Here is a 17,828-nt window from a genome sequence, read left to right on the forward strand (position 1 = left end):
AGGGTGAAGTTTCACGTCACGCTGACGTGACCCCTTGTGTTCGGCATGCTGTCAAACGTGACGCCAATCGTCAGCTTCGACGTGACGTTGAGCGTCAGTCAATGCAGTCCCGACGTTATGTCAACCCTCATCCTCTGCCTGTTACTCATCGGCAGGTTGATGTAGGCGGTCAAGCTATTCCATCTCGACTTCTTGTGGATTCTCCATCTCGTAAGAACATCAAACTTTCGGATGAAGTTTATTCTGAGGAGGAAGTGGATGATCCCCTTTCCACAGCTGTACCTTTGGGTATCTTGTCTGAAGAAGAGGAACCTAGATCTGCCCAACAGTCTATGGATTTTAAGAAGATCATGACTGTTTTTAATGAAGTTTTTCCTTCGCATTTTGTTCCTGCTGCTCCACGCTCGCCTACTTCAAAATTCACTTTAGGGTTGGCTGCTACAGCTCCTTCTTTTACTAAATTAGTGCTCTCTCGGTCGTCTAAGAGGGCTTTGCGTCTGTTGGGAGAATGGTTGCAGACCAAAAGAAGTCTTGGTAAGTCATCCTTGGCCTTCCCTTCATCTAAACTTGCTTCTCGTTCGAGCGTCTGGTATGACACAGGAGAAGTTCTCGGCTTGGGAGTACCTGCCTCTGCCCAGGGGGACTTCTCAAGCCTGGTAGACTCTCCTCGTTGTCTAGCCATTAGACGCTCAAAAGTGTTATGGACTACCTCGGAACTTGACCATCTGCTCAAGGGAGTCTTCCGTGCCTTTGAAGTCTTAACTTTCTTGACTGGTCTTTGGGAGCCTTGAGCAAGAAGGTGTCTGCTTTTAATAATGATTCTGTTTTCCAGATTATGTCCTGTATGGACAAAGCAGTAAGAGATGGATCCAATGAGCTTGCTGCTCTTTTTACTGCAGGTGTTCTTAAGAAGAGAGAGTCATTGTGCTCTTTCTTATCTTCGGGAGTTACTCCTTGTCAGAAGTCGGAACTTCTTTATGCACCTCTCGCTCGTTCGCTTTTTCCCCAATATCTTGTGAAGGACATAGCGTCATCCCTTGCCTTAAAGGATACCCATGATCTAGTTTCTAAAATGGCTCGCAAGGTTTTACCGTCGTTGTTTTCAAGCAACAAACCTAAGTTGGATACCCCTGCTTCTAGGTTTATTCCTCCCTTTCGTGGCAGAGCCTCCAACAGAGGCAACTCTCGTTCTGATGGAAGACGAGGTAAGAGGAGGGGAGCCAGATCAAGTCGTGGCAGAGTCTGACTGCCCAGAACTTCAGACAGCAGTAGGGACCAAATTGAAGAACTTCTGGCAGGCTAGGGAGAGAAGAGGAGCAGACCAATGGTCTGTCCTCTTGTTGGAGGAGGGGTACAAAATTTCCTTTGTAAAGAAACCTCCTCTTGTTCAAAATCCAATAGATCTCTCTCCCAGATACCAAGAGGAAGCAAGAAGACAAGCTTTGCACTTACTGGTGTCCCTCTTGTTAGCGAAGGGAGCTGTGGTGAAGGTTTTAAACCATCAGTCTCCAGGCTTTTACAACTGCCTCTTCCTGGTTCCAAAGAACTCAGGAGGCTGGAGACCAGTGCTGTACGTGAGCGCACTCAATGTATTCATCCTGAAAGCAAACTTCCAAGTCTGTTCTGGCAGCAGTAAGGGAAGGCGACTGGATGGTCTCTCTCGATCTCCAGGACGCATACTTCCATATCCCTATCCATCCGACCTTCCAACATTATCTAAGGTTCGTGTATGGGAAGAAAGTGTACCAATTTCGAGCTCTGTGCTTCGGTCTCAGCACTGCTCCTTTTATATTTACAAAGCTCATGCGGAACGTGTCGAGTTTCCTGCATTTGACAGGTGTCAGAGCCTCCCTATACCTAGACGACTGGTTACTCAGGACGTCATCCTTCAATCGCTGTCTGAAGGATCTCAGATGGACTTTGACCTAGCCAAGGAATTGGGTCTCCTAGTAAACAAGGAGAAGTCGCAACTGACCCCATCTCAAACTATTCTCTATCTGGGGATGGCGATACAGAGTCTAGTTTTTCGGGCTTTTCCATCGCCCATAAGACTAGAGCAAGCTCTCTTAAAGATTCGTCTTTATCAGAAAAAGAGCAGTTGCTCTGTAAGGATGTGGATGAGTCTGCTGGGAACACTCTCGTCACTGGAGCAGTTTGTCTCCCTAGGAAGACTCAATCTACGCCCTCTCCAGTTTCACTTCAACCAGCATTGGGACAAGGAGAAGGGCTTGGAAGCAGTGTCCATTCCACTCCCAGAAAGGGTCAAGACTTCCCTGAAATGGTGGGACGTCAATCTCAGACTTCAGGAAGGCCTCTCTCTTGCACACAAGAACCCAGACCATGTGTTGTGCTCAGCTGCTTCGGACGCGGGGTGGGGAGCAACACTAGGCAGACTAGAGTGCTCGGGCCTTTGGTCCAAAGACCAGGTAAAGCTTCACATCAACCAGAAGGAGCTTCTTGCAGTTCTTTTGGCCCTGTAAAGTGTCGAAGGACTGATTCGAAATAAGGTGGTGCAGGTAAACGCGGACAACACCACAGCGTTAGCCTACATCTCCAAGCAAGGCGGGATCCACTCGCAGTCTCTTTACTTAACTGCAAGGGATCTCCTTATTTGGTCAAAGGAGAGAAACATCACCCTTCTTACAAGATTCATTCAGGGAGAAAAGAGCGTGATGGCAGACTGCCTCAACAGAAGAGGACAAGTCATCTCCACAGAATAGACTCTTCATCAGGAGGTGTGCGAGAAACTATGGCGGATATGGGAACGTCCGTCCATAGACCTGTTCGCAACCTCGATAGCGAAGAGGCTTCCAACTTACTGCTCTCCAGTTCCAGATCCAGAGGCAGTCCACATCGATGCGTTCTTACTGGACTGGTTTATGCGTTTCCCCCTTCAAAATCCTTCACAAAGTCCTATAGAAGTTTGCCTCTCACGAAGGGACCAGGTTGACGTTGGTTGCTCTCCTCTGGCCATCAAGGGAATGGTTCACCGAGGTACATCAATGGCTGGTGGACATTCCAAGGAGTCTGCCAATGTGGTTGGACCTTCTCCAGAAACCTCACATGAAAAGGTTCCATCAAAGCCTCCACGCGCTTCGTCTAACTGCCTTCAGACTATCGAGAGACTCCCTAGAGCTCGAGGGTTTTCGAAGGAGGCAGCTAGAGCTATTGCCAGAGCAAGGAGATCCTCTACCATCAGGATCTACCAGTCCAAATGGGAGGTATTTCGAGATTTGTGCAAGGTCACCTCTATTTCCTCGTCCTATACCTCTATAGCTCAAATCGCTGACTTCCTGCTACACCTTAGGAATGAACGTAACTTTTCTGCCTCTACCATTAAAGGTTACAGGAGCATGTTAGCTGCAGTGTTCAGACACAGGAACATTGACCTTTTGAACAACAAAGACCTTCAAGATCTTCTCAAGTCTTTCGAGACCTCCAAGGAGCATCGGATAGTGACGACAGCTTGGAACCTGAATGTTGTCCTTAAATTTCTTATGTCTGAGAAATTTGAAGCTTTTCACTTAGCCTCTTTTAAAGACCTTACTCTTAAGACACTTTTTCTAGTGAGTCTTGCTACCGCAAAGAGAGTTAGTGAGGTTCATGCCTTCAGTATGCTCCTTGCAGCTTGGTTTCCTGGCCAAGAATGAGCGACCTTCTCATCCATGGCCAAAATCTTTTGAGATGCCCAACCTGTCAGATGTGGTTGGTAACGAGATAGAAAGGATCCTGTGCCCTGTGAGAGCACTTAAATTTTATCTTGACAGAACCAAAAATTTACGAGGCGAATCTGAGGCTTTATGGTGTTCGGTCAAGAAGCCCTCCTTACCGATGTCAAAAAACGCCTTATTATATTTTGTCATATTCTTAATTAGAGAGGCTCACGCTCACTGCGGTGAGACTGACCTTCGATTATTGAAAGTAAAGACTCATGAAGTCAGAGCGGTGGCAACGTCAGTGGCTTTCAAGCAAAATCGATCCCTACGAAGCATTATGGACGCAACCTACTGGAAGAGTAAATCTGTGTTCGCTTCACATTATTTAAAGAATATCCAGACTCTTTACGAGGACTGCTACACTTTGGGACCATTTGTAGCAGCGAGTGCAGTAGTGGGTGAAGGTTCTACCATTACATTCCCCTAATCCTAATACCTTTTTTCTTCTCTTGAAACTACATGTATTGTCTTTTTGGTTGTATGTGGAGACTGGGACAGTGTTCCGCAATCTTTTGATTTTAGCGGGTGGTCAAACTTGTTTCTTGAGAGTGCCCAGATTAAGGGTATTGGTTGAGGTCCTGTCGTAGGGGTGGTCATTCCAGATATGACAGCTTCTAGAGGTCTTTCAGCCCCCTGAGTGGATCGCTGGGCTTCAGAAGGATAGCGGACTAATGAGGCAGAGAATCATAAAAGTCAGCTTCCTTATCAGGTACGAACCTTTAAGTTTGTTTTTTATCAAAACTCTTGAGTTATACTCCTATGATGTTTACTGCTGGTCTCTTACCCTCCACCAAGGGTGTCAATCAGCTATTTGTTCCGTAACTGACATACAAACCACGCTATTTAATAGGGGTTATTACTTTCGGAGTAGCTGAAATGACGAGCCATTAAAATTCTAACGAGGGTTTACTACCCCACCGCTAGTTAGTGGGGGGTAGGAGGTTAGCCTGCTAACCCCCCCCCCCCCCCCCCCCCCTCACACACCTGTGCTTGAGCTCACTTTACTTTTGGGTCGGAGCAAGAATGGTTGTTGCCTTTTCCCTCCTCGCCTATTTTGGACTGCCGTTAATTTTTGTCTTTTTACTTACTTTTTCTTATACTTGTAATATATATATATAAACATTCTTTATGTTTATGTATATATTTGTGTATAGAAATGTAGTAAGTTTTCTTTTCAGTGTTGTGCTGTGTGTGTGATGTACGACAACGACACTTGCGTAGCAAAGCCACCACAATTTCTCTTCTTGGGGAATGACCTCTCCCTCTCAGGTCCATCGGTCTTCCTGTCGGCATATTTCCGTTATCTCTGCCGCCGTAGGGGAATCGTCATTGCCTGGACCCTCTTCATTCATCGAGTATCTTCGCTTTTCCTTTTTTCCTACGGAAAACTTGGATTCTCAGCGAAGGGAATGTGGCCTTTTATAGCTTGATTACGGTCTCTCTCTACTCAGGTCGTTCACCTTTACTACAACTACGTACTATTACGGTAGCTCCTTTCCCGTTGCGGGTTAGGTTGCTACTCCGTTTGTTTGTTTCAATTATATTTAGTGAAATCTAATTGTATTTTAACTTTTCAGCTTTTTCCGTGGGGAACACTTCCCTTCGGGGGTTCAGTGGTTCTTACTATTATATCCTTAGATGATTAGATAATTATAATTCTGTTGTAATTCTGTTTTTATTACAGTTACTCCCCCCCCCTTCTCCCGTGGATGTCATCTGGGGAAGGTGGGCGCATACTTAATTCTTATTTTATGTTTTTTCCCTCGGGGTTCCTCTTCGGAGTTAATCCATAGGGAGTTTCTGTTAAAATAATTATTTCATTTTATTTTCCCAGTTAACTATGCAGTTTTTCTTCGTTTGACTAAAGAGGGCCAACGAAGCAGAGCTGTCTTGTTCATGCCTGGGGATTCTGCTGTCGCTGCCGTCCCTCAGAGGACGTCGTCATGGGCGTTATCCCTTCTCTTAGAAGTTCTCCCGTGACAACATGCCAGCACTTCAGATCATCTTAGAATGCTAATGGAGGTTCACCTCCGGAGGTTGGACAACTTCCCTTCCGAGGGAGGTTTCCTCCCCAGGTGTGAGGTTTTCTCCCTTCAGAGGGAGAACTCCCCATACCTTAATAAATTCATTGCCTTCGCCTACTGTTGCTGCCCTGCGGCCAGACTTTTCTCCCCCCTTGCTGAGTTTCTCTTCCCTCAGGGGTGGAGCACAGTCTTAGCAAGTCTCTTCTACGAAGTGTTCAGCTCTCTCGTTCGCGAGAGAGGCCACTCATAGAGACTTCTCTTCGGAGAATCACTACTGCTAAGGTCAGCTTGCTGATCCACCAGCCCTAAGGGGCATTACCATGAGTGTCTTCAGTTCTCTTCTACGAAGTGTCACCTCTCTCGTTCGCGAGAGACCACTCATAGAGACTCCTCTTCGGAGGATCGCTACTGATAAGTTCAGCTTGCTGATCCAACGGCCCTAAAGGGCGTCACAATGAGTGTCTTCAGGTCTCTTCTACGAAGTGTCACCTCTCTCGTTCGCGAGAGAGACCACTCATAGAATCTCCTCTTCGGAGGATTGCTACTGATAAGGTCAGCTTGCTGATCCAACGGCCCTAAGGGGCGTCACCACAATTGCCTTCAAGTCTCTTCTACGAAGGGCACCTCTCTCGTTCGCGGGAGAGGTCTCTCATAGAGACTCTGCCTCGGAGGATCAAGCAGAACTTTCTGTGACCTCTACCTTGTGCTGCAACGTGGTCCTTTGGACTTCGGTTCTGGACTCTAACACGGACCTTTCATGGTCCTATCAGCGAATGCTGGCCCTTCCAAAGGGCACATCCCAGTTCCTGATCGTCCTGCCAGCTGACCTACCGATCTACCAGCTCAACCTTGCGCTGCAACGAAGGACTTCGGTCCTGGACTCTAAAGCAGACCTGCTTACGGTCCTCATTGGGGGATGGCCGCCCTTTTTTAAGGACACATCCCAGTTCCTGATCGTCCTGCCAGCTGACTCTTCAACTTACTACGCTCATGTGCTCGCCGATCTTCATACGCGCGCAAGCGCCGGCGATCTTCTTATGCGCGCAAGCGCCGACGATCGTCCGCGCACGGGTACCGATGGTTACCCACGCGCGTGCGCGCTCGCCGATCTTCTACGCGCGCGCTCGCCGATCTTCTACGCGCGCGCGCTCGCCGATCTTCTACGCGCGCGCGCTCGCCGATCTTCTACGCGCGCGCGCTCGCCGATCTTCTGCGCGCGCGCGCTCGCCGATCTTCTGCGCGCGCTCGCCGATCTTCTGCGCGCGCGCGCCGATCTTCTACGCGCGTGCGCCGATCTTCTGCGCGCGCGCGCGCCGATCTTCTACGCGCGCGCGCTCGCCGATCTTCTGCGCGCGCGCGCTCGCCGATCTTCTGCGCGCGCGCGCGCCGATCTTCTACGCTCGCGCGCTCGCCGATCTTCTGCGCGCGCGCCGATCTTCTACGCGCGCGCGCTCGCCGATCTTCTACGCGCGCGCGCTCGCCGATCTTCTACGCGCGCGCGCTCGCCGATCTTCTACGCGCGCGCGCTCGCCGATCTTCTACGCGCGCGCGCTCGCCGATCTTCTACGCGCGCGCGCTCGCCAATCTTCTTATGTGCGCGCTCGCCAATCTTCTTATTATTATTATTATTATTATTATTATTATTATTATTATTATTATTATTACTATCCAAGCTACAACCCTAATTGGAAAAGCAAAATGCTATAAGCCCAGGGGCTCCAATAGGGAAAAATAGCCCAGTGAGGAAAGGAAATAAGGAAATAAATAACTGAAGAGAACAAATTAACAGTAAATCATTCTAAAAAAAGTAACAACGTCATAACAGATATGTCATATATAAACTATGAACAACTTCAAAAACAAATATGTCATATATAAACTATAAAAAGACTCATGTCCACCTGGTCAACAAAAAAGCATTTGCTCCAACTTTGAACTTTTGAAGTTCTACTGATTCAATAACCCGATTAGGAAGATCATTCCACAACTTGGTAACAGCTGGAATAAAACTTCTAGAGTACTGCGTGGTATTGAGTCTTATGATGGAAAAGGCCTGGCTATTAGAATTAACTGCCAGCCTAGTATTACGAACAGGATAGAATTGTCCAGGGAGATCTGAATGTAAAGGATGGTCAGAGTTATGAAAAATCTTATGTAACATGCATAATGAACTAATTGAACGACGGTGCCAGAGATTAATATCTAGATCAGGAATAAGAAATTTAATAGACCGTAAGTTTCTGTCCAACAAATTAAGATGAGAATCAGCAGCTGAAGACCAGACAGGAGAACAATACTCAAAACAAGGTAGAATAAAAGAATTAAAACACTTCTTCAGAATAGATTGATCACCGAATATCTTAAAAGACTTTCTCAATAAGTCAATTTTTTGTGCAATTGAAGAAGACACAGATCTGATGTGTTTCTCAAAAGTAAATTTGCTGTCGAGAATCACACCTAAAATTTTGAAAGAGTCATACAAATTTAAAGAAACATTATCAATACTGAGATCCGGATGTTGAGGAGCCACCGTCCTTGACCTACTTACAATCATACTTTGAGTTTTGTTAGGATTCAACTTCATACCCCATAACTTGCACCATGCACTAATTTTAGCTAGATCTCTATTAAGGGATTCACCAACCCCAGGTCTACATTCAGGGGATGGAATTGATGCAAAGAGAGTAGCATCATCTGCATATGCAACAAGCTTATTTTCTAGGCCAAACCACATGTCATGTGTATATAGTATGAAAAGTAATGGGCCAAGAACACTACCCTGTGGAACACCGGATATCACATTCCTATATTCACTATGGTGCCCATCAACAACTACTCTTTGAGATCTACTACTTAAAAAATTAATAATAATGCTAAGAAACGACCCACCCACTCCCAACTGTTTCAGTTTGAAAACAAGGGCCTCATGATTAACACGGTCAAAGGCAGCACTAAAATCAAGGCCAATCATACGAACTTCACGACCACAATCAAGGGATTTCTGTACTGCATTGGAGATTGTAAGAAGTGCATCACATGCTCCAAGGCCTTTACGAAAACCAAATTGCAAACTAGGGAATAGATGATTACCTTCAGCAAACCTATTAAGACGTTTTGCCAGAAGACGTTCAAAAACTTTAGATAATATGGGAGTTATGGAAATTGGGCGGTAATCAGTGGGACTTGAGCTACCACAAACACATTTACATAGAGGAGTAACATTACCAATTCTCCAACAAGTGCTAAAAGCTCCTCTTCTTGCTAACTTGCGCAGAATAACAGATAACTTTGGAGCTAAGAAATCTGCTGTCTTTATAAAAAACAAAGGAAAAATACCATTTGGGTCTACACCTCCATAAGCATCAAGGTCCATCAACAGAGCTTTAATCTCACGAGATCGAAAAGCTAACCTAGTTAGTTTAGCCTCAGGAAAACAGGAATGAGGAAGTTCAAGTTTTTCATTACTCTGTTTACTGTCAAAAACATCAGCCAAAAGGGTTGCCTTTTCCTTTGGACAGTGAGTGACTGAGCCATCTGGTTTAAGTAAAGGAGGAACTGTTGCATCTACACCAAAGAGTGCAGATTTAAGGGTAGACCACCATTTATGTTCCTGAGTTGTACCAGAGAGGGTTTCTTTTATGATTAAATTGTACTCCTTTTCAGTTGAGGCATAAACTCTCTGAGCAAAAGCTCGAAGCTGAGTATAGTTGTTCCAGGTCAAATCTGACCTGTTACCCTTCCAAAGGTGATAGGCCTCCTGCTTCTCCAAATAAGCACGTCTACAATCATCATTGAACCACGGTTTGTCCTTCATTCGGTACCTTAGCACACGAGAAGGGATACGCCTATCAAATATGTTGACTAGATTCTCATTCAAAGAGACAACAGGATCTACACTATTATATAATTGTGACCAATTCAAGCACAAAAGATCATGCAAAATCCCATTCCAGTCTGCTTGGGATTTCATATAAATTTTACAGGAATATGATATATCAGGGACAGGCTGCTCAGTCTTCACTAATAATGAAATCAAGGCATGATCAGAAGTCCCGACTGGAGAATCAACCTTACTAGTTATAACGCCAGGGGAGTCAGTGTATACGAGGTCCAAGCAATTACCAGACCTGTGAGTAGCTTCATTTATGATTTGCTCACAGCCTGATTCAGAGGCAAAGTCTAAAGCTCTTAAGCCATGGCGATCGGTAGGAGAGATAGAACTTAACCACTCCCTATGGTGAGCATTAAAATCACCAACAAAGACAAAAGAAGCCTTTCTATCATCTTCTTGTATCTTAGCCATAATGGTAAGAAGACAATCGAAGATAGAATCATCCATGTCTGGATTCCGGTAGATCGAACACAAATAAAAGTTGTTATGCCAATAAAAGTTGTTATGTGCGCAAGCGCCGACGATCTTCTTATGCGTGCAAGTACCGACGATCCACACAAGCTCCAACAATCTTCTTAGGTGCGCAAGCTCCGACATCTTCTTGGGTGCGCAAGCGCCGGTGATCTTTTCCGCGCGCCAGTACCGATGGTCTCCCGCGCGCGCCAATAGTCTTGCGCGATTGTCTTTTGTAAGCGAGCGCCAATAGTCTTGCGCGATTGTCTTTTGTAAGCGAGCGCCAATAGTCTTGCGCGATTGTCTTTTGTGCGTGCGCGCCAATAGTCTTGCGCGATTGTCTTTTGTGCGCGCGCGCCAATAGTCTTGCGCGATTGTCTTTTGTGCGCGCGCGCCAACAAACTCGTACGCGTGCGCACGTGCCAACATCCTGCACGGGCTCTTCATTCTGATCCTGCACGTCAATCTGATTCTTGCGCGCAATATGAAGTCTCCCCCCCCCCCCGCAAGAGCAGAGCAGCACACTTGCCGGTAGGGGGAAGGGGCCAGAAAGGTCCAGGGACATTTCCTCCTTATCTTCTTTCTTCTTACAGGCAACTCCCCCTCCAGAGGGAGTGTCTGACAGCGCAGCCGTCAGCCGGCAGCCCTGGTTTGGGGCTCTAATCAGAGCGGTAGCACAGGCTTTCAAGCCTGTTTTCTCTGAGTTGGGCTACAAATCGTTGGCTGCATCTACTCCCCTGAAGAGGAAAAGAGTAGTTTCGGACGCGGTAACTTCTCCGAGGACGAAGCTGTCTCCTCTTAAGTCTTTGAGGCAGGCACCCTCCCCCCTCAGACTTTTCTCCCTCCCCTTCGGATGAGGATTACCCGTCCTCAGGAGAGTCACGTGAGGTGAGACGTTCCCCCATCACACCATTGAGGGAAACCCCACCTCGCGTGGTAAAGTCTTCTCGAATAAGGGTGGAGGAGAGCCTGTCTCCGTTGTTGTTGGAGTCCTGCATCCCTCCCAGGAGGGAGTCAAAGGACTCCAAGACAATACTGGGAGGCCCCTAGCACCGAAATCTACAGGCTCAGACATTCTTCCGTTATGGGAACGAACCTATTTGAGCCTAAGGACGTGGAGCAGGCTGCTGAGAGGTTGAGGAAGTCACCAAGAATCCTTCCTACATAGGGCGTTGACATTCAAGCCCTATAAACCTCCAGCACCCCAGCAGCCACATCCCATCAAGACAACGGCAGCGAAGACAGTGGTGTCTAAGCCCTTTCCGGTCAAGGACAAGAAAGGCAAGAAGTCCTCCAGGGGAGGGAAGAATCCTAGAGGGAGCAGCTGGGGCAGCAAATGCTAGGATTGGCAGTCCCCCTGCATGCCCGCCAGTAGGGGGATGCCTACAAGGTTGTGCAGACAGGTGGCAGCAACTCGGGGCCGATTCCTGGACGATTTACGTAATCAGTCAGGGATATCACGTCCCGTTCACAACATCTCTACCTCCCCTGAGGACGAATCCGGTGTCATTAGCTCCCTTGCCATAGGATCAGCAAGGGGGCGGGCCCTTAGGGCAGAGGTCCAGATTAAAGCAAACTCCGTTCAGCATGGAGACCGCAAACACGGTTAGTCTTGCAGTGAAGCCGCAAGACTTCATTTGTGTACTGGATCTGAAGGACATGTATTTCCAGATCCCAGTCCATCCATCTTCAATGAAGTACTTAAGATTCAGCCTAGTCCACAAGGAGTACCAGTTCAAGGTGCTGTGTTTCGGTCTCTCCACAGCACCACAGGGTTTCACCAGAAGTGTTCACCCTAATATCATCGTGGGCACATAGGATCAGCATCCGTCTCCTCCGTTAACTGGATGACTGGCTGATTCTAGCAGACTCGGAGTCATCCCTTCTCCGACACCGAGACAAACTTCTAGGACTTTGCCAGGATCTGGGGATCATGGTAAATCTCGAGAAGTCCTCTCTGCTTCCCACTCAAAGACTGGTTTACCTAGGCATGATTATAGACACCAATCTCCTCAAAGCCTTCCCATCAGACGACAGGATAGCAAGGATGAGAGGGGTCGCAAGCCCTTTCCTCAGTCAAGAAGAGCTTCCAACCCAATCGTGGTTACGTCTCCTCGGTCACCTTTCATCCTTGGCTCGCCTAGTTTCCAACGATCGCCTGAGGATGAGATCTCTCCAGTGGCGGCTCAAGACCCGGTGGAATCAAGGTTGTGATTCCCCGGACGTCGTTATCCCTATGGGTCCTGCGGAACAGACGGACCGCCAGTGGTGGGTGATAGACGAGAACCTACGAAGAGGAGTGGATCTTCTTGTCCTTCCCCCAGATTTAATGCGGTTTTCAGACGCCTCAAAGAACGGGCGGGGTGGGGGGGCACGCTCTGTACCACAGGACCTTAGGCCTGTGGTCAGAATCAGAAAAAGGCCTCCATATAAATCATCTAGAGATGAAGGCCGGTTTGTTGGCCCTTCAGCAGTTCCAACAATACCTGGCAGGTCACTCTGTGGTGGTGATAAGCGACAACACCACAGTATTGGCTTGCTTCAACAAGCAAGGAGGTATCTTTTCGAAGCAGCTATCCCATCTTGCAGTAGAGATACTGAGATGGACCGAAGTCTGCTCGATTTTACTATCGGCGCGTTTCATTCCAGACTAGAGGAATCTGCTCGCCGACAATCTGAGCAGAGCGTCTCAGATAGTGAGTATCGAGTGGTCTTTGTGTCATCTAGTAACCAACAAAGTCCTAACTTTGTGGGGTTCCCCGACTGTGGATCTATTTGCGACAGCGCTGATCTTCAAGATTCCACTGTACAGTACTTCCCCCCAGTCCCGGATCCCAAGGCGCTCTGGCAAGATGCCTCCCAACAACGGTGGGACAACATCAACGTGTACGCCTTTCCCCCGTTCTGTCTGATGAGGAGAGTGCTCAACAAGACCAGATTATCGGTAAAATTTTTCAATGACCCTCATAGCTCCGCTATGGCATCACGCGGAATGGTTTCCGGACCTTCTGCAATTCCTAATGGAACTTCTGAGAGAATTCCTTCCACGACACGATCTACTCAGACAACCACACGGCAGCATCTTCCATAAAGCCGTAGCTTCGCTATGATTTCACGCCTGGTGACTATCCAGCATCTTCCACAAAGCTGTAGCTTCGCTACAATTTCACGCCTGGTGACTATCCAGCATCTCCTCGCTGAGAGAGGGTTTTTCGCAACAAGTTGCTACTAGGATGTCTGGACATCTGTGAAAATCATCCGCATCTGTCTACCAGGCAAAGTGGAAAGTCTTCTGTGGTTGGTGTTTAGAAGGGGTATCTCTCCACTTGATGCCACTATTCCAGCAATAGCGGAGTTTCTTGTGTATTTGCGAGAAGAAAATGCGCCTTTCAGTCTCAGCGGTGAAAGGCTATCACTCAGCTTTAAGTCTAGCCTTCAGGCTCAAAGAAATGATCTTTTCTTCCTCGCTGGAACTTTCCCTACTCATACGAGGTTATGAACTTACCTGCCCTCAGTCGGATGTGAGACCACCTCCATGAAACGTGGTTCGAGTCCTCAGGTCTCTTAAGAGACCTCACTATGAACCAGTACGCCAGGCTTCAGTTCTCCACCTAACTTGGAAGACCGTGTTCTTACTAGCTTTGGCTTCGGCCAAGCGAGTCAATGAACTTCATGGTCTCTCATATGACATCACCCATGCAAGGGTATTGGGGGGAGGTAACGTTCAAATTCGTCCCAAAGTTTGGTGCTAAGACTCAAAATCAGGGGGTGCCGGACGCTCGGTTCGACTCCTTTCGGATTCGAGTCTCTGTTCTGTAAAAGATGTCCCAGAACTTCTCCTACTGTGCCCAGTAAGGAGTCAGAGGCTATATCTCAGAAGAACGGCTGCAGTCCGTCCCCAGGTGCAAGCATTGTTAGCACTGGGAGGATTAAGAGAAGGGTCACCAAGAACACCATCTCGGCATGGATTCGTAGGGTGATCCATCTTTCCCTGAATCCAGACCCTCCTCCGTCACGTCGCCCTAGAGCACATGATGTCAGGCGCTTAGTTACGTCCCCGGCCTTCAAGAGAAATTTCTCAGTGACACAGGTCCTTCAAGCTGGGGTGTGGAAACGTCAGACGACCTTCACAGCCCACTACCTGCATGACGTGACCCACAGGAGGCTCGATACGTTTTCTATCGGCCCTGTGGTGGCTGCACAACAGCTGGTTTAAAACCTCAGGCTCCTTAGTGGACAAGTAGCAGAAGGTTGAGGGCATTGTTACCCGGTCTTAGTCTGCATGAATGAAAAGATTTGTCTGGCCCTTACTCTTTTCTTCATCCTCCCCTGTCTTGGGGAAAGCAGCATCCTGGGTTCTCTGCACAGCTGACCTCAAACCATTGCAGATAAACCATGTTTCCTTGTGTTCCGAGTGTTCAGATAATACTGTCACGTCCCCATACCCTGATGAGGTGGTATTGGGAGAATCCTAGCCTAAAGTTTCCTTCTAAGGGACTACAGGTTAACTTCCTAGGATGAGTCACACTTTATTTTACCTTCACACACAGCTTGCGTAGGCCGCAGTCCTTGCGTAGCAAGGTTCTAGCGAGGTGCAGGGACTCCTTATTGCTGAGTGCGAACACACTCAAAGCCAAAAGCCAGTACTGGCAGGGACTTTCCACCCTTCCTAATGGGTGAGTCACCCCTATTAAATAGCGTGGTTTGTATGTCAGTTACGGAACAAATGACAAATTCGTAGGTAATTTGTATTTTTCCTAACTATACAAACCTTAACTATTTAATCAAACTTGCCCTCCAGCCCTATCCCCCTTGAAGTCCTACCTCCAAGCAAAGTGAGCTCAAGCACAGGTGTGTGTGAGGGGGAGGGGGTGTAGCAGGCTACCCCCTACCCCCCGCTAACTAGCGGTGGGGTAGTAAACCCTCGTTAAAATTTTAATGGCTCGTCATTTCAGCTACGCCGAAAGTAATAACCCCTATTAAATAGCTGAGGTTTGTATAGTTAGGAAAAATACAAATTACCTACGAATTTGTCATCTTTATAAAAAACAAAGGAAAAATACCATATATACCATTTGGGTCCATATTTTTATATTTTTTTTTTTTTTTACTGTATTTTCTATATCTTTACCAAGTATGACGTAGGTCCTGAATGAAGATTTTCTTATAATGATGATTTTTGGGGTCGAGCCATGTAGTCCTGAAGGAAATTCCTTCTGGCAGCTTCCTACTGTATAATATTTCTGTGAGTGATATTACAAGAGAACTACCGTCAAGTATCACAGGGTTCTAACCCCCGGAACGACTATCCTAATATATCGTGTATAATCAGGGATGTATTCGTAGATAACCATAGATATCTGCACCCCAAACAGATTTAACCCAGTCTAGGAATCTAAGGAGGAGGATAGGTGAAAAGCTGTTACACAGCCTCTCCCTTCACAGTACTACTTGTCTCCAATAAATTTATTCCAATTTTCGCTGCTTACCTACGCGTTCGTGTTTTTGTTGAGAGCGCCTTTTTTCAGCTTTTTGGGGTTTTTGCCTCTCATGATGGCTTCCTTTTCGTTGTCAAAGTGGTGTACCCTCCTCTTTTATGGTTTGATTTACCTGTACCTGCTTTAGACTCCCTCAGGGAGTGGTTATTTTACTTTTTTATGGTGATGAGGGAGCCTGGTGCTCCGAGTCCAGCTAGCCATTGAGCGCCATATTGAGTAAGTGACCGCCCTTTTTATTTCGTGTTCATTTAGTGTTATTACGTGATAAGTGGGTATTTTCAGAAACTATGAGTCGTCTAACACCATGACTCGATATGAAATGTCATGGATGAAATGGGTCAAATTGGTCAAAGACAAAATCTAGGGTCAATTACTAGGTATTTTGTTTAGATTTCCTATCTGCTTTGCACGGTTAAGGTATAGCTTCCTCCACGATTTCGTTGTACAATTTAACCCTCGCTGGGCATCTACTATACGCCTTTGATGTCGGCGTTAACTTGCATCTCTTCAACAAATTCCTAAGGTTTGTGCAAGGCTGCGGCTGTCGGCAAAGTTTGGACAAAGTTTGGCAATTCGCTTTGGACATAGACAATCAAACGGCTTCTATTCATGATCTCAATCAGAAAGTCATCTTTTTAATTGCGATAGCTTCCTGTGCTCGGGTTAGTGACATTGTGACGCTTTCTAGAGACGATGACCATATTGAATTTGTGGATAATGGTGAGGTTAATTTGTACCCTGATTCCACTTTTCTGGCTAAGAATGAACTTTCCTTTAAACGTTGGGGTCTATGGAAAAGAATTCCCTTACCAGGTGATCCTTCCCTGTGTCCAGTGCTCTGTTCTTTGGTTCCATACGCCTCACCTATGATGCCTCCTTTAGTTTCGGGTTCCTTAAGGTTCCCGACACTAGCCTCAGGTGAAATTCCAATTGCGGAGAGCGGTCCTTTGATTCTTATTGCCTCCTTGTCGGACCATCATGCTTGTTAATACTGCTTCTGATCTGTTCTGGGATATATAGTTGAGAGTGATACCAATACCTTGACGGAGTAATCCTGTAAGTGCATTTCGGTATTGGAACCTCTCTCTTTGAGGCTTCCTACCGAGGCAAAGGTAATTCTCTGGTGCACTTCCATCAGGACGACATGGCTCGAGCCCAAAAAACGGATTTTGACGTAGGAAAAATCTATTTTTAGGTGAGATAGCCATGTCGTCCTGATGGCCCACCCATTACGTTACCCCTCCCCGAGGCCTCGTCAGATGCCTCTTCTCACTGTAGTTACACTACTATGTAAAATGAGTTTATCAGGGATGAGTAGTACTGTGAAGGGAGAGGATGTGTAACCGCTCCTCACCTATCCTCCTCCTTAGATTCCTAGACTGGGTTAAGTCTGTTTGGGGTGCAGATATGTATGGTTATCTACGGATACGTCCCTGATTATACACAATATCTTAGGATAATCGTTCAGTGGGTTAGAACCCTGTGATACCTGACGGTAATTCTCTTGTAATATCACTCACAGAAATATTATACAGTAGGAAGCTGCTGGAAGGAAATTCCATCAGGACAACATGGCTATCTCACCCAAAAATAGATTTTTCTTACATCAAAATCCATTTAATGCTTGGCTATACTGTCATAGGTACTATTTGCCAATCTTAAACCTTATTGGCTTTATTCTTTGGTTCCGTGATTAACTTATTCTTTTTATCCACCAAGACTAATTGTAAACTTACAATGTTGACTGATTATCTGCGTAATAAACTTTGTTTTTTTCTTTTCCAGGACTGATCATAAGCCTACAATGTCGACTGATCCAGCTGCATTTGTAGCTGGAGTTCCAGTGAAAATTAGTGAAAGATTTCGTCCACCGAGGAGAATCACTCTTCCTGCTTCGTGTCAGCATCAGATTAACCCAGATTTATTAACTCAGGAAGTAAGATTTCTTTCTCAATTCTTTTTCTAGAGTGTATCTGTTTATTGCATTTAACCAGTGTCCATTTTAAAATATCTTCTGCTTGCATAATTTGCTTTGTAACTGGAGTACAAACCTACACTAGTTATAGGGATATTACTTTTGGCGAAGCTGAAAGGACGAGCCATTAGATTTTAGTAAGGGTTGACTACCCATCCCGCTAGTTAGCTGGGGGTATAGGGGGTAGATAGCTACCCCTCTCACTCACAACCCTGTGATTATACTTTACATTGCTTTTGGCTCTATGAGAGAGTGGTTGTTTCCACTCTT

The 17,828-nt window shown here is 46.5% G+C and overlaps 1 protein-coding gene across 2 annotated transcripts in view; it reads left to right on the plus strand.

Moving 5' to 3' along the window:
• Positions 1-17,828, plus strand: part of LOC137657741 (uncharacterized) — a 301,807-nt gene that overhangs the window by 148,248 nt on the left and 135,731 nt on the right. For both annotated transcript variants that reach the window (XM_068392206.1, XM_068392207.1), the window contains one exon: positions 17,369-17,519. In XM_068392206.1, coding sequence (XP_068248307.1) covers positions 17,369-17,519 — 151 coding nt within the window. The remainder of the gene's footprint in view (positions 1-17,368; positions 17,520-17,828) is intronic.

This window comes from Palaemon carinicauda, chromosome 18 (genome assembly GCF_036898095.1).
Source record: "Palaemon carinicauda isolate YSFRI2023 chromosome 18, ASM3689809v2, whole genome shotgun sequence".
In the NCBI taxonomy this organism is placed as follows: Eukaryota; Metazoa; Arthropoda; class Malacostraca; order Decapoda; family Palaemonidae; genus Palaemon; species Palaemon carinicauda.